Genomic DNA, 26,882 nt, shown 5'->3' with positions numbered 1-26,882 from the left:
CATGGATGCTCTAGCCGAGATTCCTGCATTGCAGGGCGTTGGACTAGATCAGGCCTTCCTCAACTTGGGTCTCCAGCTGTTTTTGGACCACAACTCCCATCATCCCTAGCGAGTAGGACCAACAGAATAGAACAGAATAGAATTTGTTATTTATACCCCGCCCATCTGGCTGGGTTTCCCCAGCCACTCTGGGCGGCTTCCAACATAGTATTAAAATACAGTGGTCTGTTAAACATTAAAAGCTTCCCTAAACAGGGCTGCCTTCAGATGTCTTCCAAAAGTCTGGTAGCCTCATGTTACGTTTGCTTCAGGTTGCGCATTTTAAGATTGCGTCCCGCGGCGACCCAGAAGTAGTGGAAAGGGTTACTTCCAGGTTTCGCCGCTCGCGCATGTGCAGAAGTGCAAAATGACGTCACGTGCATGCACAGAAGCAGCAAATCGCAACCCGCACATGCACAGATGCAGGTTGCGTTCTTCTCAGGTTGCGAACGGGCCTCCAGAACAGATCCCATTTGCGACCAGAGGTACCACTGTAAAACTTCAAACATTAAAAACTTCCCTAAACAGGGCTGCCTTCAGATAACTTCTAAAAGTCAGATAGTTTATTCCTTGTCATCTGATGGGAGGGCGTTTCACAGGGCGGGCGCCACCACCGAGAAGGCCCTCTGCCTGGTTCCCTGTAACTTGGCTTCTCGCAGCGAGGGAACCGCCAGAAGGCCCTCGGCGCTGGACCCAGGTGTCCGGGGTGGAGACGCTCCTTCAGGTATAAAGAACCGAGGCCATTTAGGGCTTTCAAGGTCAGCACCAACACTTTGAATTGTGCTTGGAAACGTACTGGAAGCCAGTGAAGGTCTTTCAATGATGAGGGAGGAGGGGAACTGTAGTCCAAAAACAGCTGGAGACCCGAGTTCCGGAAAGCCTGGACCCGATGACCAAACCTGGCGATTCTTTGACCGCGTGAGCCCCGGCAGGGACCGGGATGGGGGGGCACCTACCGTAAAGGCCTTTCCTGGCGGGGTTGACGATGGAGAGGTCGTTGCAGGGGCTGCCTCCAATCACCAGGTCAAAGGGCCCCCACTCCTGTATCTGCAGTGCGGAAGGAGGCGGGAGCGTCAGAGGCGGGAGGGGCGCCCCCTGGGGCTGGGGTCCTGGGCCAGCGACACAGAGGGAGGGGAAGCCGCCCTCCCCCCCTCCCCAGAGCTCCACGTACGTGTTTCTGCGTGACATTGCGGACGTCCCCAACATACATGATCTTGCCCTGGTGCCGCACCATCCCAACCGTGATGGAGTCCTCGCACACCTCCGAGGCGATGTAGCGGTCCACCTGGATGCCCAGGTCCTTCAGCACCAGGAGACCTGGAGGGAGGAGGGGGGGAGTCACAGCTGCGCAAGGGGGGGGGGTCTGCACCCCAACACGGCCCTCGCTTCCGGTAGAGGGGCAGTCTCACCTGTGGCAATGCCGTCAAAGAGCGAGAGCACCCGGATGGGCTTCCTCTTCTCGGCAGGGACCGGCGGGTAAACCTTTGGTGGGTCCTGCCAAGACGCAAAGAGAGACGGCATTGGGGTGGGCGAGAGAGGAAGGCGTGTGTGTGTGTGTGTGTGTGTGTGACAGGACAGCAGGCCGGCAACTCAGGCGGGGGGTTGTGTCCCGGGGATTTGCGTGCCGGGGCAAATTTGTGCAAAGTCAAGACCCCTGGAATTCCCCCAGTGGAGGGAAGGTTGTGCAAGATCTCATGGGAGATCTCATGGGGTCAACGGAGATCTTGCAAGCCAACCAATGCCTCTACATAGCTCCATGCTTCTTTTGGACATCGGGATATATCCAGTACCTTGGTTCTCAAACGCCTTGGTACTCAAACAACTTGGAACCCAAAGTTCCAAGTGTTCCAGTTTGTGAACTTTTTTCAGAAGCCGAACGTGCTCCATTTTGAGTGTTGCACTGAGGTCTGTCTGTTTTTACTATTTATTTGGTTTGTTTTTGTGACTGTGTGGAACCCAGTTCAGCTACTGATTGATCGATTGTGTGACTGCAGCACATTGTTTATTGCTTTCATTTTATGGATCAATGGTCTCGTTAGATAGTGAAAATCAAGTTAAAGTGCTGTTTTAGGGGTTGTTTTTCAAAGTCTGGAACGGATCAATCCATTTAGCATACATTCCTATGGGAAAGCACAGACTTCTGGAACGGATTAAGTCTGAGAACCAAGGTACCACTCTATTGCCATGTTTAGCTGGTGATATATTGCAATGCTGAAAACCAGATCTCGCCCAGCCCAAATTCAGGATGTCCGTTCCCAGAGAATGCAACTGGATTTCTACATATGTATATAGCTAAGGTGATGGAATGCCATTCTACAAGCATTTAACTGCCATGAGACCCCTGGGTATATATTGGGCAGTGTATAAATTCAATCAATCAATAATTAAAGTAAATAAAATAATAATAATAATAATAATAATAATAATAATAATAATAATAATAATAATAATAATAATAATAAACAGAAGCTCGTGCAATTTATAGGCCTGGAGCTCCCCTTGTGTGGCTTCCCTGCCTTGAGCATCACCACGGAATAAATCCCCTCTTGTGCTCCGGCACAGGGCCACTGGCCGGGCAAGACAAGCGGCTCCCCAGAGGCCACGGCAGAGGGCAAGGGCCGAGGTGTCTCCTGCCGCCTCCTGAACCGTCCTGGCAAAAGGGCACCCAAGACCCGCCTTATCCCCCCCCCCCCCCGCCCTGAACTTACAAACTCTTGGTCGTGGTTGTTGGCGAAAAACATCTGGAGGCGTGAGGGCCAGTCTTCCCGCCGCCGGAGCAGGCCGTAGATGCCTTTGTGGCCGCACATGTAGCAGTTCCAGGGGTCTTCCTTGATGGCCGCCTGGGCAGCGCCAGGGCCCACCAGCAAGTCCACGCACTCCACGCAAAAGCACCTAGGGGCAGAGTCCAGCCGTCAGCGCTCCAGCCCAGCAGGACGAGGGAGGGAGGGAGGGATTCCTGACTCTGGCAGTCTAACCCCCCCCCTGCCCCCCTTCACTGCCTGTGGGATCACCCTGGCACTGACTGGCAGGGGTCCCTCCCAGGCCTAGCCCAACCCAGACCCAACTGCTGGGTGAATCTTTCCTTATCCCTAGCCTGAATGTTGGAAGAATCGGGGCAAATAAGAGAAAGCCCTTCTTCACGCAGCGCCTCGTTAAACTGTGGAACTCCCTCCCACACGAGGAAGCGATGGACTCCCAGCTTGGATGGATTTCAAAGAGGAGGGGACAAATTCATGGAGGAGGAGGAGGAGGAGAGGGCTATTGATGGCTCCAACCAGGATGGCTCTGCTCCGGCTCCATAGTCAGAGTGAATAATTCCAGCTGCTGAAAACGGCAGGAGCAGAGAGTTGGTCTTGGGCTGGGATCCTGCCTGTGGCTTTCCCTCTGGGGCGTCTGCTTGGGCCATGGGGCGAGTCCAGAAAGCGCTGCTGGCGGTCTGGTTCCCAGCCTGCTTCCGCGTGGTCCTGAATGGGGTCACTGTGCCCCTGAAGGACCAGGTGCGCAGCCTGGGAGTCATTCTGGACTCACAGCTGTCCATGGAGGCGCAGGTCAAATCTGTGTCCAGGGCAGCTGTTTATCAGCTCCATCTGGTACGCAGGATGAGACTCTACCTCTCGCCAGAGTGGTGCATGCTCTGGTTATCTCCCGCATGGACTACTGCAATGCGCTCTACGTGGGGCTACCTTTGAAGGTGACCCGGAAACTACAACTAATCCAGAATGTGGCAGCTAGACTGGTGACTGGGAGCGGCCGCCGAGACCATATAACACCGGTCTTGAAAGACCTACATTGGCTCCCAGGACGTTTCCGAGCACAATTCAAAGTGTTGGTGTTGACCTTGAAAGCCCTAAACGACCTCGGTCCTGTATACCTGAAGAAGCGTCTCCATCCCCATCGTTCTGCCCAGACGCTGAGGTCCAGTGCCAAGGGCCTTCTGGTGGTTCCCTGACTGCAAAAAGTGAAGCTACAGGGAACCAGGCAGAGGGCCTTCTCGGTAGTGGCACCCACCCTGTGGAAAGCCCTCCCTTCAGATGTGAAGGAAATAAACAACTATCCTACTTTTAAAACATCTGAATGCATCCCTGTTGAGGGAAGCTTGCCTGTAACTTCACTACTCACAGGGAGGGAACCGCCAAAAGCCCCTCGGAGCTGGATCTCACGGTGTAATAATACCTTGCCCACCTGGCTGAGGCAATGGGAGGTGTCTTCTAGTGGGTCCCCTGGCCTTAGGGAGGGCCACCAGCGGGGGGGGGGGGAGCAGACAGGTGTGGACCCCTCCCCCTTAGACCTCCCCCCGTCCTTTGGCTCACCTGCAGCAGTTGTTGTTGCCACACATGAGGACTTCGCGGCCCCCACAACAGATGGTGCAGTAGGACTGGTAGCCGTCGTCATCATACTGGTAAGCGCATTCCAAAAAGCAGTTCTGTTGGGGGGGGGGGACAAGAGGAGAGAGAAGAGAGGAGTGAGGGGGCCTTCTTGGCGCCGACGGTCAGCTGCGATTGTTGCCTCGCAGGGGGTTGAGCTAGATGGCCCTCAGGGTCCCACCGAACTCCACAATTCTACAGCTCCATGCCCTTTGCAACACACTAACAGGAAAGGCGCTGGCTGCCCCCTTACAGGTGGGGCGCAGGGAGAGAATAATAATAATAACTTTTATTTATACCCCGCCCTCCCCAGCCAGAGCTGGGCTCAGGGCAGCTAACACCAATAAAACCCCAGTAAAAACATAATAGGGGGAAAAGAGAAGGGGGGAAAAGCCCCAATTTAAAATGCAGGTTAAAATGCAATTCAAAATGCAGCCTCATTTTAAAAGTAGTCCATGGATCAAAACCATAAGGGGAGGGAAAACATAAGGGTCAGACTGAGTCCAAACCAAAGGCCAGGCGGAAGGCCCTGGTCTCTTGGGACAGAGCGTTCCACCACATCGGGGCCAGTACAGAAAAGGCCCTGGCCCTAGTTGAGACCAATCTAACCTCCTTGAGGCTTGGGACCTCCAAAGTCCTTAAGGTCCTCCATGGGACATACCAGGAGAGGCGGTCCCGTAGGTACGAGGGTCCTAGGCCACAGAGGGCTTTAAAGGTCAAAACCAGCACCTTAAACCTGACCCTGGACTCCACCGGGAGCCAGTGCAGTTGGTAAAGCACTGGGTGAATGTGATCCCGCAGCGAAGACCCCATAAGGAGTCTCGCCGCGGCAGAAGTCTCCTTCTCCCCTAGGGGCTCCTGCCACCCCCCCCCCAAGCAACCCACTTGCTGCCTCTTCCCTGCAGGCGATGACAAGATTTCCATTATTTCCAGGGCTTGTATTTGCATTCTGGGACGTGGGTGGAACTGTGGTCTAAACCACTGAGCCTAGGGCTTGCCAATCAGAAGGTCGGCGGTTCGAATCCCCGTGACGGGGTGAGCTCCCTTTGCTCGGTCCCTGCTCCTGCCAACCTAGCAGTTCAAAAGCACGTCAAAGTGCAAGTAGATCAATAGGTACTGCTCTGGCAGGAAGGTAAACGGCTTTTCCATGCGCTGCTCTGGTTCGCCAGAAGCGGCTTAGTCCTGCTGGCCACATGACACGGAAGCTGCACACTGGCTCCCTCGGCCAGTAAAGCGAGATGAGCGCCACAACCCCAGAGTCGGTCACGACTGGACCTAACGGTCAGGGATCCCTTTACCTTTACCTATTTGCATTCTGGCACCTCAAGGCTTACCTTGCAGTTTTGGCACATGCCTCCGTTGAAGAGAGGGTGCTCCAGGGTGACATTGAGGCTCCCACAGGAGATGCAGATATCTGGGGGGGGGGACAATGGGAGAAGGGTTAGGGGGGGCAAGGGGAGGGAGATGGGAGCTGCCCCCTGGCCTCCCCCCCACCTTGCGAGTCCTACCGCCCACCTCCCTTTGTACCTATCTGCATTGCTCCCCCTCTTCCAAAGGCAGACCCAGCAACCTCTGGACTGGACCCGGAACATTACGGCCCCTCCTGCTGGACCGGACGGAGCTGGCAGCTGCAAGGGGGGGCACAAAAGACCCTCCGCACTGAGTGACTGCCACTTATTAGGCGGGGGGAGGACGGACTCTCCTCACCCCCCTAGGACCCTACGGCTTCCGGGGCCAGCATCTCTTGAAGGAAAGCGCTGAAAGCAGACGTGGAAAAGCGCCCCCCCCAATGCATGCACCCCTCCCGCTTTTGTGCAGCCGAGGCAGCAAGGCTCACCTTCAATGTTCCTGCACTTCTGCCGGACGTCGTAAACAAGACGCTCTGCGGAGGGAAAAGGGGGGGCGGTTTGGTGAGCGGAGGGCAGAGCAGAAAGCGGGGCTCTGTTCTGCTATTTATAAAAATACTTATATACCACTGCTTCCCGGAAATAGATCACAGCGGTTTGCAACAACAGGCAAGCGCAAAACAACACATTAAAAAGTTATATTTATCTTGCTTTTCAAAAGATTTATTACACCACTGTATCGTAGAAATCTACCACGGTGGTTTGCATCAATATCAAACCAGAAAGACATACAGGAAAAGAACTAAAAAGTTTTTAGGAAGGTGGGATATTGAGAGGCTGGAAGGTGTGCAGAAGAGGGTGACTAAAATGGGGATCAAGGGTTTAGAAGCCAAGCCTGATGAGGAACGGTTGAAGGTGTTGGGCATGTTTAGCCTGGAAAAGAGGAGACTGAGAGGAGATAGGAGAGACATCTTCAAATGTCTCAAATGGGAGAGGGAGCAAGCTTGTTTTCTCCTGCTCTGGAGGGTAGGACTCGAACCCATGGCTTTGAGTGACAATGAAATTCCAACTAAACATACAAAAAAACTTTCTGATAGTCAGAGCTGTTTGGCAGTGGAAGAGTCTCCCTCTGGAGATTGTGGTTTCCTTGGAGGTTTTTAAGCAAAGGTCAAATGGTTGTCTGTCCTGGATGCTTTAGCTGAGATTCCTGCCTTGCAGGGGGTTGGGCTGGATGACCCCCAGGGGTCCCTTCCAACTCTCCAATTTTTTTATTCTCCGGAGGTGCTGCCAGGTTGGCAAAGGCTGCATGGGATGCCAAGGGGTGACCTCAGCTGCTCATCAGCACATCTGATGGTCTTTATCTATGCTGATTTTGCCACTTTTCCCATGATAAAAACAGAGAGGTGGTCTTGACGAAATCTGCCCAGATTAGGTAGGGCTTGACTGAAACTATTTACCCGCTTTTCCTGTTTTGCTTTGTGGACGTCCGCCTGCTCTGAGCTCTGGGCAAAGGCTTTGCCCCTTTCCTGCAGAGTCCTCCATGACCCCCGGGGGGGGGGCACAGCCTCCCTGCCCCCTAACAGCCTCCTTCAGGGTCCCGGGCTGCCCAGAGGAACAGCCGGAAGGGTCTCTAAGCCAGCCCCCCAAGCACAACACTGGCCTCTTTGGGACAAGGACTCTGTGCCAGCGATGCCAGGAGGGGCGGAAGAGGAGGCCAGGGGGCAGGAAGGTTGCCCATGGGCTGCGCCAGGGTGCAGGTGACAAAGCACAGAGGCAAGCAGGGCCCCCCCCCACGCCCTGCATCCCAGAAGGGGGGAGACAGGGAAAGAGGACACACTTATGGGGAAAGCTCTGCTCTAACCACTGCTCCACGCAGCCTCTTAGAACACCTCAACACCCTAGTCCTGTAGAGGTCTTTCTCTGGACAGGAGGAAACTGGGGGCAGCTACTCCAGCAAGCAGAGGAGGAGGGGCACCCCCAAATGGAGTGGGGTACAGAGGACCAGGAACACAGGTCTGGGGGGAAAGGCACAGCAGGCCAGCTGCTGCCCTACAGCGCCTCCCCCCTGCCCCTGCCCCCAGAAGCAGCTGGGCCAGAAAAGTCCTTCATGCGGCAGAGTTCAACTTTGGAACTCCCTGCCACAGGAGGCAGCCAAGCAAGGCGGCTTTGAAAGGCAAATTAATGGAGGAGAGGGGGGAGAGGACCAGGGGATCCCCTTTGGCCTGATCCGGCGGATCCTTCTGATGGTCCGACATCAGAGAAAGCGGGGAGCCTCCCAGACAAAGCAGCCCCCCCGGCCCCCGGCTGACCTCTGGTGCGCTCGTCAATGATCTCCTTGACCTTGGGCTTCTCCGCTGTGCTTTTCCTTGGTTTTTTGGCGGGGGGAGGAGGGGCGTAGGCAGCGGTTTCCGGCTCCACCCACATCTCTGTGTAAACTTCTTTGTAGGGGTTGCGCTCCTCTGCAAGGAAAGAACAAGGGGGGTGAGGGGGCGAGCCCCGAGTGCGAATCTAGCTCCGCGGCCCCTTGGGTGAGGATGCTCCTCTCCTCGCTCTCACAGGGCTTCAGGGACAGGGACCCCCAGGGTCTGCCTGCCCGCCTGCCCTAGAGCCCCCCCAGCTCCTGCCCCACTTCCTTACCTTCTGGCGGCTCCAGGCCCTTGGGGCCAGAGGGCTGGAAGCCCCCCACCGCCCACTCAATCATCTGCTTGTTCTGGATCTCCACCACTTTGGACGTGTCGGTTTCGTCGTTCTCGGGGCAGGAGGGGAAGATCTTGCCTGACCGGCTGCTGGCCACCTGCGGGGACAGAAGGGTCAGCTCCGTCAGTGGGTAGAGCACCTGCGTGCACGCAAAAGGGCCCCCGGTGCAATCCCCTGTCTGAAATCCTGGAGAGCGGTTGTTGCCAGTCAGACAATACTGAGCTCCGTGGGCTCAGCGGTCAGCGCAGGCTGCTCTCTATGCTCCTAGGGCAGCTGCTTCAGGGTGGGGGTCTGGCTGGCAAAGATACCCCCGCTGGACCCTCTGCTGCGCCCCCCAAACTCTGCAGGGGAGCCTGGGCTTCTTCCCACCAACTGGTAGGTGCATGCAAATCTGCCCCCCGGCAAGGCTGGCTATGGACCCTGCTGGGGGCGCGCGTTCCCCACACATTGGTTTAGCCTCTGTTTGGCTTGCCTGCACATGGGGCCTCAAGGGGCTTGGACTAGGAGACCCTTCCAATCTCAATACAGCGGTACCTCGGGTTAAGTACTTAATTCGTTCCGGAGGTCCGTTCTTAACCTGAAGCACCACTTTAGCTAATGGGGCCTCCCGCTGCCACCACCATGCGATTTCTGTTCTCATCTTGAGGCACTATACATCCACAGAGGTACTATTTCTGAGTTAGCAGAGTCTGTAACCTGAAGCGTCTGTAACCCAAGGTACCACTGTATGTTGTTTTTCCAAGGAAACCCCTTTTCTTCCTCTGTGCTTCTGGCACAGGTGGATCTGGGGCTGGTGAGGAAGGCTGTGGAGCAGGTGGCCAGGTCCCGTCCCACCCCGTGAGTTGGTCTGTGGGGCAGCGTAAACGGGGTGGGGGGTTGTCTTTTTAGAGGCTTCCTCAAAGGTAAAGGGGGACGCAGGTGGCGCTGTGGTCTAAACCACTGAGCCTAGGGCTTGCCGATTGGAAGGTCGGCGGTTCAAATCCCTGCAATGGGGTGGGCTCCCGTTGCTCGGTCCCTGCTCCTGCCAACCTAGCAGTTCGAAAGCGCGTCAAAGTGCAAGTAGATCAATAGGTACCACTCCAGTGGGAAGGTAAATGGCGTTTCCATGCGCTGCTCTGGTTCACCAGAAGCGGCTTAGTCATGCTGGCCACATGACCCGGAAGCTGTACGCCGGCTCCTTCGGCCAATAAAGCGAGATGAGCGCCGCAACCCCAGAGTCGGTCACAACTGGACCTAGTGGTCAGGGGTCTCTTTACCTTTACCTTTTAGGAAGCCTTTAAAAGGACAACCCCCCCCCCCAGTTCACGCTGCCCCACAGACCAGCTCAGAGGGTGGGAAGGGGCCTGGCCACCTGCTCCACAGCCTTCCTCACCTGCCCCAGAAGCACAGAGGAAGAAAAGGGGTTTCCTTGGAAAAAGGAATAATAATAATAATAATAATAATAATAATAATAATAATAATAATAATAAAATTTATCATTTGTACCCCGCCCATCTGGGTGGCTTCCACAGAAACCAAAAATACAGTAAAATATCACAGATTAAAAACTTCCCTGAACAGGGCTCCCTTAAGATGTCTTCTGAATGTCAGGTAGTTATTTGTCGCTTTGACATCTGATGGGAGGGCGTTCCACAGGGCGGGCGCCACTACCGAGAAGGCCCTCTGCCTGGTTCCCTGTAGCTTTGCTTCTCGCAGTGAGGGAACCGCCAGAAGGCCCTCGGCGCTGGACCTCAGTGTCTGGGCAGAACGATGGGGATGGAGACGCTCCTTCTGGTATACTGGGCCGAGGCCGTTTAGGGCTTTAAAGGTCAACACCAGCACTTTGAATTGTGCTCGGAAACGTAATGGGAGCCAGTGTAGGTCTTTCAAGACCGGTGTTATGTGGTCTCGGCGGCCGCTCCCAGTCACCAGTCTGGCTGCTGCATTCTGGATTAGTTGTAGTTTCCGGGTCACCTTCAAAGGTAGCCCCACATAGAGCGCATTGCAGTAGTCCAAGTGGGAGATAACCAGAGCATGCACCACTCTGGCGAGACAGTTCGCGGGCAGGGAGGGACTCATCCTGCATACCAGATGGAGCAGGTAGACAGCTGCCCTGGACAGAGAATTGACCTGCGCCTCCATGGACAGCTGTGAGTCCAAAATGACTCCCAGGCTGCGCACCTGGTCCTTCAGGGGCACAGTTACCCTATGGTCGCCTTTCACTGGACTTAACCGTCCAGGAGTCCTTTACCTTTACGTTAATAGGGATGTGGGTGGTGCTGTGGTCCAAACCACTGAGCCTCTTGGGTTTGCTGTTTGGAAGGTCGGTGGTTAGAATCCCCGTGAGCTCCCATTGCTCTATCCCGGCTCCTGCCAACCTAGCAGTTCAAAAGCACACCAGGGCAAGTAGATGAATAGGTACCACTCCAGCGGGAAGGTAAACGGCTTAGTCGTGCTGGCCACATGACCCGGAAGCTGTACGCCAGCTCCCTCGGCCTACAGAGCGAGATGAGTGCCACAACCCCTGTGTCGTCCGCAATGGGACCTAAAGTCGTGAAGGAGTATGGGGTTGTGGCGCTCATCTTGCTTTACAGGCCGAGGGAGCTGGCGTTATTCCACTCTGCAGACAGTTTTTCCGGGTCATGTGGCCAGCAAAACTAAGCCGCTTCTGGCGAACCAGAGCAATGTATGGAAATGCAGTTTACCTTCCCACTGGAACAGTACCTATTTATCTACTTGCACTGGTGTGCTTCTGAGCTGCTAGGTTGGCAGGAGCAGGGACGGAACGGGAGCTCATCCCATCATGGGGAATCGAACCGCCGACCTTCTGATCAGCAAGCCCAAGAGGCTTAGTGGTTTAGAACACAGCGCCACCTGTGTCCCTTAAAGGCTTCCTACCTGCCTGCAAACAGAGACCAGGAACACTGGCCAGGTGGGAGACACGAAGGGGGGGGGGCAGAGTCAGGCCTTACCTGCAGCACCTCGTAGATGGCTTTGCGGTACATGGGCTGCTTGCTGTACGTGGCCTGGTGGAAGGCGTTGGAGAAGGAGCTGAGCGGGAGCAGCTTCTCCACGCAGACCTGCCAGAAAGATGGGGGGGGGGTGAAAATGCGGTACCCTCTCCAGAAATCCCTGGGGCGGTCCAGGCAGCTGGGGAGGCCGCCTTCGCCCCCTTTTGGAAAATAAATGTCAGAATGAGGGTGGGGTGGAGTTTCTTAGGGTTGGAAAGCAAAGTGGAACTGCGGAACTCCCTGCCACAGGAGTGTTGCAGGAATTTAAGGTTGGGGGGGGTGACCTTCCAGGAGATATCCTGCACATGCAGCCCACCACCAAAATCAGCACAATCACTTTTGTTACTTTTGTGATTTGTCTCCACAAAATACTTCATCAGCCTCTGCTGCACGATACCAAATGTAAGAATTCACTGATCAATGTATCCCAATGGCTCACTGGGAAAACTTCAGAAATTCCTATAGACCTGTGAGCTCAGCTACTCAGCAGCCCCTCTGCCTGAGGGATAATCCCTGGCATCCTGAGACCTGAGGGCCAGACAGGTAGCCATTCCAGAAAGAACAAACCCAGATGAAGACAAAAGGGTGGGATGAACTTGGCTGGGAAACAGGGAAATGTAAAGATCTTTTTTGTTCCACTTGATGGGTGTTTGGTGGAGGGCAAGGGGAACCATGGGGCAGGGTCCAGGATGCTCAGATTACTGCCACCAGACCTCCCCTTTCATGATGTAACCGTGATGTATGAGTGATGTAGTTTGGGGGGTGTAACATGGGGATTAGCAGCTAATAAAATTTGGGGGCTCTTTTGTTCGGGGCTTCCATCTTGTTCCACCTGGTGGCAGGTGGGAGTCGTGTGGCAACCGTCTTCAATCAAGACCAAGCCTCCTGGCTGCTCTTTTGCTCTGGTATTCCGGGCTGGTGTCCTTGGTTTTTGTCCAAGGGAGCCCTCAGATTTCTCCATTAACAGGGGGCAGAGATGGCCCCCAACTCGGATGGCTTCCAAAGAGGACTGGACCAGTTCATGGAGGAGGAGAGGTCTATCGATGGCCGTTAGGTTGGATGGAGGCAGACATGCTTCTGAATTCTAGGCGCTGGAAACTGCAGGAGGGGAGACTGGGGCTCTTGGGTTTGGGCCCCTGGCCTGATCCTGCAGCCTCTTCTTTCATGCAGGGGACCCTGCCGGCCTCCCAGGGCTCAGGCCATAGCAAGCACGTGCTTCCTCGCCCCTCGGCTGCTTGCTTGGCTCCCCCCCCACGAGCCCGCCTGCACCCCCCTTGGCCACTCACCACAGAGAACTTCCCGTCGCCAAACCACATCACCCAGCGCGTTCCCTCGGCGGCTCGGCTCCTGCCAGTCATCCACCAGGAGACGATGCGTCCCGGCCACCAGGAGAAACCCCGCAGCTTCCCCCAGACCAGTTCCCCGATCCCAAAGCCCCGGCCGTCCTGCCATGGGGAGGAGAAAGAAGAGAGCAAGAGGCCATCAGGATAAGGACGTCCAGCTCTGTTGCAGAGGTGTGTATTTAATGGGCAGAAGAAAGCAAAGATTGACAGCTGCTTGCCCAGAGTTGGAGAGATGAGAGTTTCCCGCCGACCAGAGCGGAATGGCAGACCAAGTTGCTGGGCTGTGCAGAGATGGCAAAAATGACCGCGAAAATCAGAAACCAGGAGGATCAAAACTTCAACAAAGAATGGGGGGGGGGATTTAGACTATACTTGAAAGACCACTGTAAACATCTGGACTCTTTAGCAGGTCTTAAATAACTCTTGTAACGTTACACAGGCTTTGGATACAATGGAGAACCAGAAAATTAAGAGTGACTTATAATATGCAGCTGAAAAGGTTAATTCAAGAACCGACGGAGCGGAGTCTAGAGATTCGGGAGAATCTTGTGTAATTTTTACTATTTGTGATTTTGAAGGTCAACAAATCTGTACAATCAAATAAAAACTATATTTAAAAAGAAGCAAAAAAAAAGCAAAGATTGTGAGTCATTAGGTGGGCAGGAAGAGAGTGTGTGTGGACTTGTTATATTATTTTATAGGTCCTAAATGCCTCGTTGGTGATTTGTTCATCACCTAACATGACTTGTGCTGAACCTGCCACATTTAGCTTATTTTCCAATTCTGATCCTACGCTGCTCCCAGGATCTTGGCCTCACCTTCCCTGGGGATTTGAGCCTCCTTCCCCTCCGACTGAGAGCAAACCCTCTCCCGGGCGCTCCCTCTCTCTTAGCCTGATCGTTCCTCCCTGCCAACTCATTTACCCAATGCAAGGTGGGGGGGCACCCCATAGACGCATCTTCAGCGCACGGCTGCATGGGGGGCAGCAGTGGCGGCCAGCCACACCAGCTTCTCCCCTTGCGGAGGTGCCCTTGCCCGCAGCCTCTGCCCTGCGTGGCTCAAGCCAGCCCTGTCTGGGGGTCAGCATTCAGTGTGGGGAGAGACCCCCCCCCGGGGGCCGGGAACTCTGGGAGGTGGGGCTCAGAGAAGGGCACTGCTCACCTCGTATTCCGGCTCGTCATCGGCCGACTTGGACATGCCTTTGTCCACGGCCTCAGGCCCCACGGGCTCCGGGGTGGTGGCCACGGTGGGCGAGGCGGGGTCCGTGGGCTGCTGCGAGGCTGGGGGGCTGGCCTCCTCCTCCTTCTGGGGCTCGCTGGGGGGCATCTCCTCCACCGCATTCATCCCGGCAATGACCTTGGCCTTCTTCTCAGCCTGCGGGAGACGGCAGACAAGGTTGGGGCGGCAGACGAGGGAAGGGGCTTCTCTCCCCCCCCCCTTCCGTGGTGCCCACCCTGGCGCACTCACTGCCCGGCAACCCCCAGCCAGCTCAGGGGGGGCTCCTTCCGAGGACAGAGAGACATTTCGCCAGGAAGGAAGCTCCGTCGGAAAAAACTGGCAGGCAGGGCATGCCATTTCAGGGGGCAAAACTTAGTTTTTGCACATTTCTCCAGTGAGAAAAATACGTTTTTGGGTGCAATTATTTTTGCAACCGGACCGCATTTAGCTTGGTTAAGTCTACGTTTGATGAAGAAGCTCATGAACTGCTTTTGGAAAACCAAATCTTTAAACTGCAAGCCCTTGGCAATAATTTTTAATGATTTCTAAGCAACTTTATACATATTTTACTTACCAAGCAGTACTAAATTATATTAATTGGACACAAATATTTTTTGAATTCCCACGCTTCAACTTTTTAGCACCCCTTGTTTTGAGAATTTGAGAGTTGCAAAATTCAGCATGACCTTGTGGGGTGGGGAGGGGTCTTTCAGCTGGGGGGCCTTGCTCCGTAAATGCGGGGCCTGGTTGAGACCACCAGAAGCAGCCCCCTCATGTGCAAGGGGGTCTCCTCCTTCCCCACAGGCTCTGCCAGCCGCGCTGAGCTCGCCAATCCCAGTCCGCAGGCGGCCAGAGAGCTCAGTGCCAGACAGTCTCAGCGTAACGGAAACTGCCAAAAGGTTTTGGTTAGGGCAGGATGGAAATCCACCCTGGAGGTTTCTGACCCGGGCAGCATTTCTAACCCTCACAGCCACCCTGCAGGGCGGGTCACTCAGGAATCCACTGGACAGGTAAGGCGAAACACAGAGCTGACTTGCCCAAGATCCCGCAGGGAGGCAGGATCCAAACCCCTGACTCCCAGGCAGGCGCAAGTATATCCCCACATTCTGGTCTCAAACCACAACTGGGGAAGACAAGTTTTTAAGAGCGAAAGGGAGCGTTTGAGTATTTCTGCCAAATATTTTTAGCAAGTGTCCCCCACATTCAAGGCCTCAAGCAACGGCTCTCTCCAACTACGAAGCAACAGACCAATGGGGGTAAAGGAAGTGGGGGGTCTCTCTTTGCAGCCCCCAGAAGGAAGCAGGACCTACCATTACCTCTCTGGAAGGGCCGGGGCTCAGGAGGAGCAAAGGGAAGGGCCCTGAGTTCGAGACACAGGCTGATGATGCGCGCCTGAGATTTGGGGGATCAGCACAAAGCAAGCCCCCCAGGACGCCCCCACTGAAGGCCATGAGAACCCCTCATCCCAGTCCCACCAATCTGCTTCAGACTACAGAATTAAGATGGACGTAAGCACAGATTTTGCCTTTTCCCGCAAGAGCCCAAAACACTCCAGGAAGGAGACAGAAGATGAAATCGCCAAAGGGGGGGGCACGGGGGCTGCTTCTCACACCCTGAAGCTGACTAGCATTGCAGGTCGGCATCTCCGCCAAGTCACCATGAGAGAGGGAAGACTGTCCCCAAGTTGGGACAGGTGAGTTGCCCACCTGATTCCGCATTCTGCCTTCCTCCCCCCAAGCAGCTGTCCTGCCTCTCCCTGGGAAGATGAGAGTGTCTCGGGGGGGGGGGGGGAGACACACCTCCGTTGGCCCCAAAGAGCTGGTGCAGGAGAACCTGTTTAGGCAGCCCTGGTTAGGGAAGCTTTTAATGTTTAACAGACCACTGAATTTTAATACTTTGTTGGAAGCCGCCCAGAGTGGCTGGGGAAGCCCAGCCAGATGGGCGGGGTATAAATAAATAATAATAATAATAATAATAATAATAATAATAATAATAATAATTAACCTGTGGGCGGATCGTGGCCCCAGGCAACACAGGCCGATGGGAGCTGTGCTGCTAAACATCTGCAGGGCAGCACGTTGGCCAAGGCTGGCCTTGATGGGAGCTCTGGCCCCCCCCCAGCACAGGGACTCAGCACCACTGGCGTGGCCCCGACTCCCACCTAAGTCTGGATCAAGGTGCCCAGAAGTGGAACCACCGGCCCCCCACCCAGGTCCTCCCATCGCTTACTTCTTTCTGTTTGTAACTTCTTTATTGCTTGACGTTATACTGCTGGAAACCACTGGGATAGGTTTTTATGATGCTGTGGTATTTATACATAAGTTATCAATAAGCATCTTCCCCCCCCCCCATGAGGTCCTTGCCGCCACCCTCCCTCCTTCCACGTGGGATCTTTCCCCAACCTCCTTGTCTGGATCTTGCTTTGCACAAATCCACCTGGAAACTAAAGGCACTTTTTGGATGGGGGGGGGAGCACTCAGGCTCACCCCCCCTTGCCCACCCCAGACAACTGGCCAACACCCAAGACTCTTCCTCTCTTGAAGAACAACAGGTGGACGGAAACCTCTCCATCCCTTTCCAACGGCTTGGGGGCATTTTTGACACAGTTCCGTTTCTGCACATGCTAAAAGCAACCAGCCCGCCCCAAATCTGTAGTTTCCAGAGGAAGGATCTGGCCCAAGAGCCACACCAAGAAAAGGGCAGCGAGGAAGGTGCAGGAATCTGGAGAGCAGCACCCAAGTGAGATCTGGCCGGGTTCTGGCAGAGATGAAAGCACCCACCATGCCCAGGGCTTGGGTGAGAGTCTGCGTCCAGTCGCCAACACAGCCCCCCTCTTTGCATGTCCCCAAAGGCAGGTGCAAGGAGGGGGCTCTCTCTCTCTCTGGGGCAGCCCCAGATTCCTCAGGCCCCCACCTCCTGGAAACGCTCCCCAGCAAGCACTGTGGCAGCCCCCCAAGGAGGCTCCAGAACAGACCCCGGCAGCCTCTTCTGCTGCCCAGAGGGCGGCCAGATCCGCTCACTTGCACCAGCAGCAGGAAGCCTCACAAGGAGGACCAAGGGCAGAGGAGCGCCTGCAGTTGAAGGATGGAAGTCAGGAGAGGGAAAAGGAATAATAATAATAATAATAATAATAAATTTATTTATTATTCTTCTTCACGCGGTGGCAGAGTTCAAGCTGCAGAACCAGCCGACCTGGATGGCTTTAGAAACGGCCAGATTCATGGAACAGGCCCCCCAGGATGTGGGATGTAACATAAGCAGTCAAATACAACATTTCCTGTTTGTCTAGAGTGGACACAGACAGGGGGGTGTTGGTCCAGCCAGTCGAACTTCCTGTCACACCTGGTCTGGAGCATCCTCCCTTTGCAGGTGACCAGGTAGGTGGGCGTGACCCTTCCAGACCCCACAAAAGGTCCAGTCACGCAGCCACCTTCCTCTCTTTCGACCTTTAAAGCCCTAAACGGCCTCGGTCCTGTAAACCTGAAGCAGCGTCTCCACCCCCCATCCCCACCCCCGGACACTGAGGTCCAGCTCCGAGGGGCTTCTGGCGGTTCCCTCGCTGTGAGAAGTGAGGTTACAGGGAACCAGGCAGAGGGCCTTCTTGGTGGTGGGACCCGCCCTGTGTAACGCCCTCACACCAGATGTCAAGGAATTAAACAACTATCTGACTTTTAGAAGACATCTGAAGGCAGCCCTGTTCAGGGAGATTTTTAATGTGTGACATTTTAATGTATTTTTAATCTTTGTTGGAAGCCGCCCAGAGTGGCTGGGGAAACCCAGATGGGCAAGGTACAAATAAATAAATAATAATAATAATAATAATAATAATAATAATAATAATAATAATAATAATTTTCATGCCTTTTCTTCTCTCAGCCAGCAGCATGTGGAATCAGTTCCCCTATGGGATGAAAGCCTGCCTTCAGGGATCCAGCTATGAACCAAATGTGAGTAAACTTCTTACTACTTTTAAAAGAAGCTTCTTGTGTCTTTATTCTTTTAGGAGGGAATCAAAGGGGTCTTACCAGGAATAGCAGAACTTGAGAGATTCTAATGAATCTGCAACTAGCTTCCTGCTATGTAAAGAGGGGAATGTACTCTGCCAGGGGTAGGCAACCTAAGGCCTGGGGGCTGGATCCGGCCCAATCGCCTTCTCAATCCGGCCCACGGACGGTCCAGGAATCAGTGTGTTTTTACATGAGTAGAATGTGTCCTTTTTAAAAAAATGCATCTCTGAGTTATTTGTGGGGCATAGGAATTGGTTCATCCCCCCCCCAAAAAAATAGCCCTCCCGCCGCACAAGGTCTGAGGGACAGTGGACTGGCCTCCTGCTGAAAAGGTTTGCTGAGCCCTGTACTCTGCAGTATGAATAACCCCACTAGCGTGAGTTAGGAGGGATAATATTTAATCAATATATCTTCTGCTGCCCACATTCCCCCAGAGGGCTTCCAGGGAAGGAGAGAATAGGGGTGGGTGGGGAGAGGCATTGTTCCCAGGGAATTAGGGAATGGTAGGGTTGGGGGGCACCCTGGGGTCATCCAGCCCAACCCCCTGCTCCGCCAGGTGCCCACTCGATCCCAGGCCCTTCCCTAGGAGTCTTTTCCCGCTGGCTCCATCCCCTGGTCTATGTTTTCAGACATTTTGATGCCGCTCTGGGCATTGCAGCCGGTCTGACCCTCCTCCTCCTAACGCTGACGTTGCAGCTTTATACTTGCATCGATTGATGGCTGACCTATTGCATTTTAATACGTTGCTCTTCACTCTGGGGGGCTCACAAAACTTAATAAAGCCTCGTAGAATTAATTGTCGTTGTTGCTGTCTGTCAAGCGGCCTTCAGAGCTATCGGCATAATGGAAGTGTGAATCCCCTCCTGGGTTTTTTTTGCTTGGGGGGGGCTGAATTATTGGGATGTTTTTGTTTCTATTATGTCTCTTGCGCTTTTATATTGTAAACCACCCTCCATGAGACCTGTGGGTATAGAGCGCTATACAAATTATTATTATTATTATTATTACTACTACTACTACTGCTACTACTACTATTATTATTATTTGCTGCTCCCACCCCAACCTTCCTCTTGCCCCTGCCTCCAAAGTAAACAATGCCCCCCACTGGCAGCCCACAAACCTCCCCCACTAAACTCTTTTTTTAAATAGTATTTTTTTAATTAGATTTTCAGATTTTACAAATGCTTTTAAAATACAGCGAGAACCAATCTCTCCTGTCCACAGACTTCCCACCCACCCTTCTGCTACGGTGCTCTTTTATTTCCTTATAACGCTGCTACGTTGATTACCTTTTATCCGTTAAACACACCAATTCTAAATGGCTAAACTACAAATTCTCCTCCGTTGCTCTATTACATCAAACCCGACAACCATTTTTGTATCACCGTGACATTTTTTTTCAAATATTCCACAAAATTCCAAGAATTTGTTCTCTAATTTCTCAGAGTCTTGCACCCGCTGAACTCTCTTGACAGCGCAGGAGCAGCACCCTTAAGAGCATGTGGCAACCTGGGGAGGGGGCCTGGTTCTGTGGCCCAAAAGCCTTCATTTCCTCTTCCCGTCCCCTTGCAGGTTGTGGGTTTTTGAGATGGCAAGTCTGCGGGAAGCGGCTGTCTTCATTTGACTGCCTGTCAGGCACTCAGGGAGCCTTTGGGGCTGAAAATTGGGGCGGAAAGCCACCAACAAAGTACCGTATTTTTTGCTCTATAAGACTCACTTTTTCCCTCCTAAAAAGAAATGGGAAATGTGTGTGCGTCTTATGGAGCGAATGCAGGCTGCGCAGCTATCCCAGAAGCCAGAACAGCAAGAGCAATCCCTCTTGCTGTTCTGGCTTCTGGGATTCAGAATATTTTTTTTCTTGTTTCCTCCTCCAAAAACTAGGTGCGTCTTGTGGTCTGGGTCGTCTTATAGAGCGAAAAATACGGTAAATAAATGGCCGGGGACGGGGAGGAGAGAGATGCTCAAGGGGAGAGCAGGCTTCTAGAAATGTTCCCATGAGAAACCAGGATCCCAAATCTTAGGGGAAGGGATTTTTGACTGCCCCACATCTCCAGATCAAGATGGGGATACTCTGTGACCAAACGCAATTCCGTAGACAGGGAAGGGTTACTGGGAGAGGGCACTCACATATTTCCCCTCCTAGCCAAATGGGACATCCAACCCATTGTGAAATTCTGGAGTTCCTTTGCTGGCTTCCCTATCCAAGAATCAGAGAGCTTCAGTGTTGGACGGGACCCCCGGGGGGGGGTCATCTAATCTGGCCCCCTGCAATGCCAGAATCCAAGCTAGAAAACTCGCCCCACACCTCCTTTCTGTGGATATGCTCCTTAACATGTGCTGGCATCTGTGTGTCTCAGGGGTGCCTGTGGGTCTCCAGAGATGGTTGCAGCACCTGCAAAGCATCGTCACAGCAGATGACGGCCAGTCATGGTGGCCGGCCAGGCCTTGTGGCAGTGGCGAAAGCGGCGACCGCCTGCAAGGCCTTGTCATGGTGCTGGCAGCAGCCTGAGGCCTCGCGGTGGCGCAGGAGACGCTGGCAGAAGCAGATCTGGCCTGCAAAGACTTGCCAAGGCCGGCTGCCACAGCTTCTGCCACCACGAGGCCTCAGAGGGCCACCACCACGACTGCTGCCACCTTCCATCACCGCCACGAAGCATTGTGGGGCGCTGCTACTGCTGCCACTGTCTGTCGCTGCCGTGAGGCCGCGTAAGTCACCACTGCTGCCGCTACGTATCGCGGTCATGGCAAGCGGTTTCTGCCACTGCTGCTTCTGCAGCCTGGCAGTCCCAGTTTATTTGTACAGTGGATGCTCGGGTTGCGAACGTGATCCGTGCGGGATGCACATTTGCAACCCGCAGCGCTAGCAACCCACAGCGGCATGTCTGCGCATGCACAGGTGGCAATTTGGTGCTTCTGCGCATGCACGACCGCCGAAACCCGGAAGTAACCTGTTCCGGTACTTCTGGGTTTTGGTAGTCCGTAATCCAAAAAAATGCATCTGAAGCGTCTGTAACCCAAGGTATGACTGGATTCCCTACAACTCATTGTCGTACTTTGAGATTGCCCTGAATCCCACCACTGGGTAGCCAAGCCCCAAACATAAAGTCCTGCTGGGATGAATTTTGGCTTGCCTGCTGGCGAAACAGACCTGTGTAGCGATTGATAACATTGTCATTTATCCGTTTCAGACCCTTAAGTAGTAGCAGTTGCCAGGACATTGTCCTTTTCGCCTCTGGGTGGTTCCTTATTTCAGACAGTGTGGCAGACTGCAAGATTTAGCTGCTGATTACATTGCAATGCTTAGCTGGTGATATATTGCAATATTGAAAAGCAGTTATCGCCCAGCCCTTACACACATTGTGATTAGCGATAGACTGCCAGCTCAAATATTACAAAACAATTATCACAATGTGAACTTTAAAGCAGTTTTGGACGATATATCCCTATATCGCCCAGCCCTGCTCTCCAAGGTAGTGCCAAAGCAAAAGTTGTGTCTACCGCTCTGTCCCGCCAAACAGCTGATTCAACTGGCAGCGCAGTAGCAAAAGATGCGCCCGAATCACCTCCAGACGCCCTGAATCGCCAGGCTGGGGGAATCAGGTGTTTGGCAGGATAGAGTGGTAGCAAAAGACCTGTCTCCCGCTGCCAGGCCACCCTGCAGACCCCCCTGATTCACTGGGCAGGAATTTTTATTTTTTGCTGCCTGATCTGCCTAAACGTTTTGTTTTGGCGCCCACAACTGAGGTCCCAGGAGCCACATGGCTCCTAGCATTCCTACCCCAATTTCTAACACTGAGCAGACCCCCCAAAAAACAGCAAGAGGGGTGAAAATACACGCTTCCAGTTGCGCCCCATAAAACCAACTGTCCCCTGACTTAAAGAGGAAGACTTGGCGCACCTGGGCAGCCCATAAAGGGGGGCAGGAGCTGCATGCTCCCCCCCCCCGCCCCCAATGCTCCTATCTGCTGGCCATTTGCACAAGGGAAAGCAATTGCGGGGGGGGGGGGGAGAGACGCTCAGAGCACAGCCAATGGTCTTTCTGGGCGTCAGGAAGGAGCCCTGTCCTCCCCCCCCAGATGGGGCTAGGGGCAATGGGGATTTGCCTGTGGGTGGCCCCCCCATGTCAGTGGCCCCTCGGATGTTTTAAGCCAGGCCACTGACTCGCGAGTCTTCCTAGCTCTTGCTCACAAGGTCCCTCACCCACTCTCCCTGGCTAACCCAGAGGAAGGCGACATGGGCTCTGTGTGGCACTGGGGGGCGCACACAGAATCTGGGGGGTGGGCTACGAGTTCCGGGATTCGCCTGCCCCTCTCCCCGGCAAGCAAGCAGACTTGCAGGCTGAACTTACTGCTTCCTTCCAAAGGCTCCTAAAAGCACAGAGACCAAACTAAGACCCAGAATCCCATTATGGCCCACCCAAATACTGAGGGGTCCGGGATGGGGGGGAAGGGGGGGGACACACAGCTCTGCTTTCCAGGGAAACTGCTCAGAGAGTGAAGCTCTCCTGAGAAGATCTCTGCAGGATCAGGCCCGCGGCCCATGCGACCAGCATCTCGCTCAAATACTACTGCTCAATAAGTGTTTAACAGTTGTTGCACTCGTTTAAAAGCAAGTAAAAGTGGTTTCTTTTATAGGAAAGATACTCCAATATAAAAATTTGCAAATTTCCACCCAGAGCCCTCTCCTCCTCCGAGAATTTCTCCAATCCTCTTTTGAAGTCATAGAAGTTGGGGGCCGCATTTCCCGGGAAGAAGCAGAAGAGATGGTGAGCTCACTGCGATCACAAGTGTCGCAAGCAAAAGGGCGCAGTTTATTCCTTGCAATGTGGAATTTATCCGGCATCTATATCTTTATCTTGTCTGGATTTATTTACACGTTTAGCAACAAAACGTGCCGTTTAGCAAACGTCCGTCTCTCTCTGCCGGCTGCTTTGGGCTCTGAGGAAAAGTGGCACTGGATAAACTAAACTTTAAAAAGTGTCCGGGAACCCCTGGGGGGCCGGAGTTGCAACACAGATTGGTGGGCAAGGAAAGGGGGCTTCAGGGGGAGAAGAGGAAGCCCCCCAGCCGGACGGACGGAGCAGGAAGAAGGCCGAGCCGGGAAGTTTGGCAAACTCTTGGGAAGCAAAACCCAGCCGGGGGGAGGAACAAAATGGCTTTCTCAGTTGAACAGAATCGGAGTCTCAACCAGGAGGAGGAGGAAGAGGCAACCTTGCTGGACAAATTCCTCCTAAAGATTTAAAGGGGCCGAATGGGGAAAGCCAGCTCTGGATTCGAATTCTGGTCCAGACTTGGCCAAGTTCTGCTCACTTTTCTCTCCTGGGCACCAGCTGTGCAAAGTCCAGCTTCTGCCCCCCCCAAAGGGGCCGATCTCTGAGCCAGCTGCATGCTGCCCCCAGCCCCTTCTTCCTTTGGGGGGGCTGTTGAGAAAGGGGTGCTTTGTTCTCCCCCCCCTACAATCTTTGAGGTCCGTTCAGGCCTACTCAACCCGCCCGCCTGCGCCTTCCGCCTGCAGCCCCCCCCCAGCTTCCTTCCTCTTCTACCCCCCCCCGAAAAAAACTTCTGCTTTGGGACAAACATCTCGGAGGCAGGAGGATGCTCAGAGGTTGCTTGCCTGGGAAACGGGGTGGGGGGGCCGCTTGCTCTCTCCGCCCCCCCAGGCAGGAACCAGGCCATGCATGGGATTTTTTGGGGGGGTGGGGGATGCACTGTCTGGAGCAGTGCGGGGCGGACAGGGGCAAAAGGGAGGGCTGACAGCTGCAGCGGGGAAGGGCCCATCCTGCGCCCCCCACCCTGAATGGAGACCCCGAGGGAGCTTGGGGGCAGCCCCCTCCCCAAAACCTCTACTGAGAGCGCAGCAAACGGGAGGGGGCGAGAGAGAACCCCCCCCCTCGCCCCCAAACAAGAGCAAAACTTTTCAGGCGGGAGCCTTTCCCCCCCCCCAACCCCGCTGTCCCGCCTCTGGCGAATTGGGGAGGGGGGGTCCACCTTTGCAAAAGGACAAGTTACTCTTCTCCCTTTTCCCTTAGTCTCCCCCCCCCCCGCGCCGTCCCTTCTCTTTGCAAATCGATCCCTGGAGGGGGGGCTCCCTCGCCGCCGCCTTCTGCACGCACAGACACCCCCGCACGGAGTGGAGGGGGGTGGAAAAACAACAAACCCCCCCCCCCGATCGCGCGCGTGCACTCCGTGCAAATTTTCTCGGGGGGATCTGGGGGTGCAAAGCGGCCGCCCCCCCCCCCGCGGACTCCCCGGCGCCCCTCCGTACCTGCCCGCATGTCCCGCCGCTGCAGCAGCATCCGCGGAGCCGCCGAGGGGGCGGGGGCGGGAGGAGGGAGGGAGGGAGGGAGGAGGGCTTTGGGGGCGGGGAGGGGGCGCGGGGGGGGGAGGGGGCCGCGCCGCCAATGTTCTTTGTCTGGGAAACTCCGGGACACGTGACGCGGGGCGCCGCTCCTGGTTGGCCGCGAGCGATGGAAACGGGGGGGGGGAGAGAAAGCGAGAGAGAGAGAGAAAGGTGCGGGGGGGGGCTTGTCGGGTTTGCAAGGCTGGTCTGGCGGGGGGGGGCGTCTCTGCAATTGCACGACTGCAGAGAACAGATGGGGGGGTCCCCAAAGTTGCAAAGAGACACCCGAGGTTGTTGAGGTTTTTTGCGGGGGGGGGGGAGAGGTCGAGCACCGCTTTCCCGCTTCCCGATCCAGATTCCGGCCCGGGCACGTTCACACGCCCCACTCTGGATCGCGCGGGTCTTCCTAAAATCTCAGGGGGGGGGGTCGTCTGCTCCCACTGAAAATGCAACGAGGCGCTATTCCACCCCCGCCAAAGAAAAAGCGCGCACGTCCAGGAGCAACGCGGGGTCTCCAACGTCACCCAGAGATTGGCGCGCCTCCAGAAGACAGGGAGGGGGCGCGCACCATTTGCGCGGGGTTCTAATGAGAGATAAATGGGGGTGTCTCTCTCTCTTTTTGCAGCCGGGGCACTAGAACCCCCCAGCCCCCCCCCGGAAAGGGGCATCCGAAAGGGGTCACGAAACCCCGTCGGCGCTGCTTGGCCAAATCTGGATCCGACCCTCCCGGGGACTTGGGGGAAACCACAAACCTTAACTTTCTTCCTCGGAAGCTGCCCTGGAACACGTGTCGGGACAGACGCTCTCCAAGAGATGCCCCCCACTATCAAAGATGCCGCTCGGAACACGTGTCAGCTCGCGGGCGGGACCCCCAGCCCACCCCCTGCCCTGCAAGCGAAGTCAGTGCCTGGGAGGGGCCGCACCGCAGTTTTCAGGGAGTTGCTCCGAGGGGGCCAGAAGCAGCAGATCCGGCCCGCGCAGAGGGGGGGGGGCGGCTCCCACGACTGGGAAGGATGCGCCGGAGCCACAACTCTGCAACCATCATTCACACGCACAGAGGCCTCTCTTCCCTCGCACTCGAAATCAGACCCGGTTGATTTCACTGACCAAGTGCCCGGGGTTGGACTAGATGACCCTTGGAGCCCCTGCCAAGCCTACCATTCTGCGATCGTTGGGGCTCTCTCTGGATCAGGCCCATGGAATGGGAAGGCCCTGCCCGCTGGGGGCAGGCGGATCTGGCCCCCTAAAGCACGCTTTCTCCCTTGCAGCCTTAAAGCTCCCCATCCAAAAAAGTCAACATGCTGTTCTCTGGACCCCCACCTGCGTGTATAGCGCCCCCCCTCTGTACCCCCACTGCAACAAGGGGGGAGCTCACACGGCAGCATTTAAAAGAGGGAGCAACAGGAAATGGGCACATCTGCTGTTGCTCCCTTTCAATTATTTTAAAGTGTCTCAAAAAAACTCTGAAGTGGCATACAGCCAAATATAGACTCTAATCATTATTATTATTATTATTATTATTATTATTATTATTAACAACAACATATACAAAGGATGTAATCGAAAACAGAACTGGCAGCTACAGGATACATTAATTAAAAACAACGCAAGGTTAAAAGTGTGGGGCTATCTGCAAAACTGACAAATTGAATCCCACTCGGCAGACCCACCGGAATCCAGTTTGCCAGGCCCATTGACTTCAATGGGTCGACTGAGCAGGACGTGGCTGGACTCAGTCCAGGAGTATCCAGGAAAGGCATCAGAAATTGGGAGCGTCCCTGTAACCCAGACCAGAGAGGTTTGCCCACCTGACCCTAAAATGCAACTGGCACACTCACAGCACAACCCAAAAGCATGTCAACAATAAGGAAAGTGAATCTGGGGGCCAGTTTACAAAGCCTCCCCCCTCCAACAGACACATTCTAGGCAAATCCAGCAGCTCTGTTGGCTATGAGACGCCACCCCGGCCTTAGTCCAGGAACCGGGGACCAGGATATGACCCCAGATATCACCATATCTTAGCCTGAGATTGCCTTGGCAACCCAACCTGGTGCCCCCCGCCAGATGTTTCGGACCACAACACAGCTGTGGTGTCTTAGGTTGTTGCAGAATCTGGAGGGCATCCGGTATGGGGAGATGCTAATGGATGGCAGAACCCCAAGAGGGAGACGGGGTTTGGCCACAGAAGTCACCCCACTGAAAGAGAGGCAGAGGGGGCAGCCAGTGGGCAAGGCTGGCAAAAGGAGCAGGGAGCCAGCCCCAGAGTCTGAAGGCCCCCCTGGCGTGAACACTCTGCACATGGATTCCCAGGAACATAAGAGACGGATGAGGCCCAAAGGAGCCTGTCTGGTCCAGCGCCCTGTCCCAGACAGTGGGAAACTGGCAAGGGGAACCGGAACCCCAAATCCTCCTCCCCTCCTGCCGTTTCCAGGCCCCCAGGTGTCTGGCTGGGAACCCAAAGTCTGCAGGGGGTTGGACTGGATGACCCTCCCCACTTACAATTCCGTAGCCCCCTCCTGCAGGAATCTGTCCCCTTGCA

General features: G+C 54.8%; 1 protein-coding gene across 4 annotated transcripts in view; it reads right to left on the bottom strand.

Moving 5' to 3' along the window:
• The window catches only part of DNMT3A (DNA methyltransferase 3 alpha), a 72,518-nt gene that overhangs the window by 8,213 nt on the left and 37,423 nt on the right, over positions 1-26,882 (bottom strand). For all 4 annotated transcript variants that reach the window (XM_081188475.1, XM_081188476.1, XM_081188478.1 and 1 more), the window contains 12 exons: positions 13,941-14,153; positions 12,723-12,881; positions 11,398-11,505; positions 8,387-8,543; positions 8,059-8,208; positions 6,241-6,285; positions 5,738-5,817; positions 4,350-4,462; positions 2,748-2,931; positions 1,449-1,533; positions 1,211-1,356; positions 996-1,086 (listed from right to left, as the gene is read on the bottom strand). In XM_081188475.1, coding sequence (XP_081044601.1) covers positions 996-1,086; positions 1,211-1,356; positions 1,449-1,533; positions 2,748-2,931; positions 4,350-4,462; positions 5,738-5,817; positions 6,241-6,285; positions 8,059-8,208; positions 8,387-8,543; positions 11,398-11,505; positions 12,723-12,881; positions 13,941-14,153 — 1,531 coding nt within the window. The remainder of the gene's footprint in view (positions 1-995; positions 1,087-1,210; positions 1,357-1,448; positions 1,534-2,747; positions 2,932-4,349; positions 4,463-5,737; positions 5,818-6,240; positions 6,286-8,058; positions 8,209-8,386; positions 8,544-11,397; positions 11,506-12,722; positions 12,882-13,940; positions 14,154-26,882) is intronic.

The sequence above is a fragment of the Podarcis bocagei genome (assembly GCF_964188305.1).
Source record: "Podarcis bocagei genome assembly, chromosome: 3".
Taxonomy (NCBI): domain Eukaryota; kingdom Metazoa; phylum Chordata; class Lepidosauria; order Squamata; family Lacertidae; genus Podarcis; species Podarcis bocagei.
Note: the sequence above shows the minus strand (reverse complement) of the source record. Positions and strands in the feature narration are given on the sequence as shown.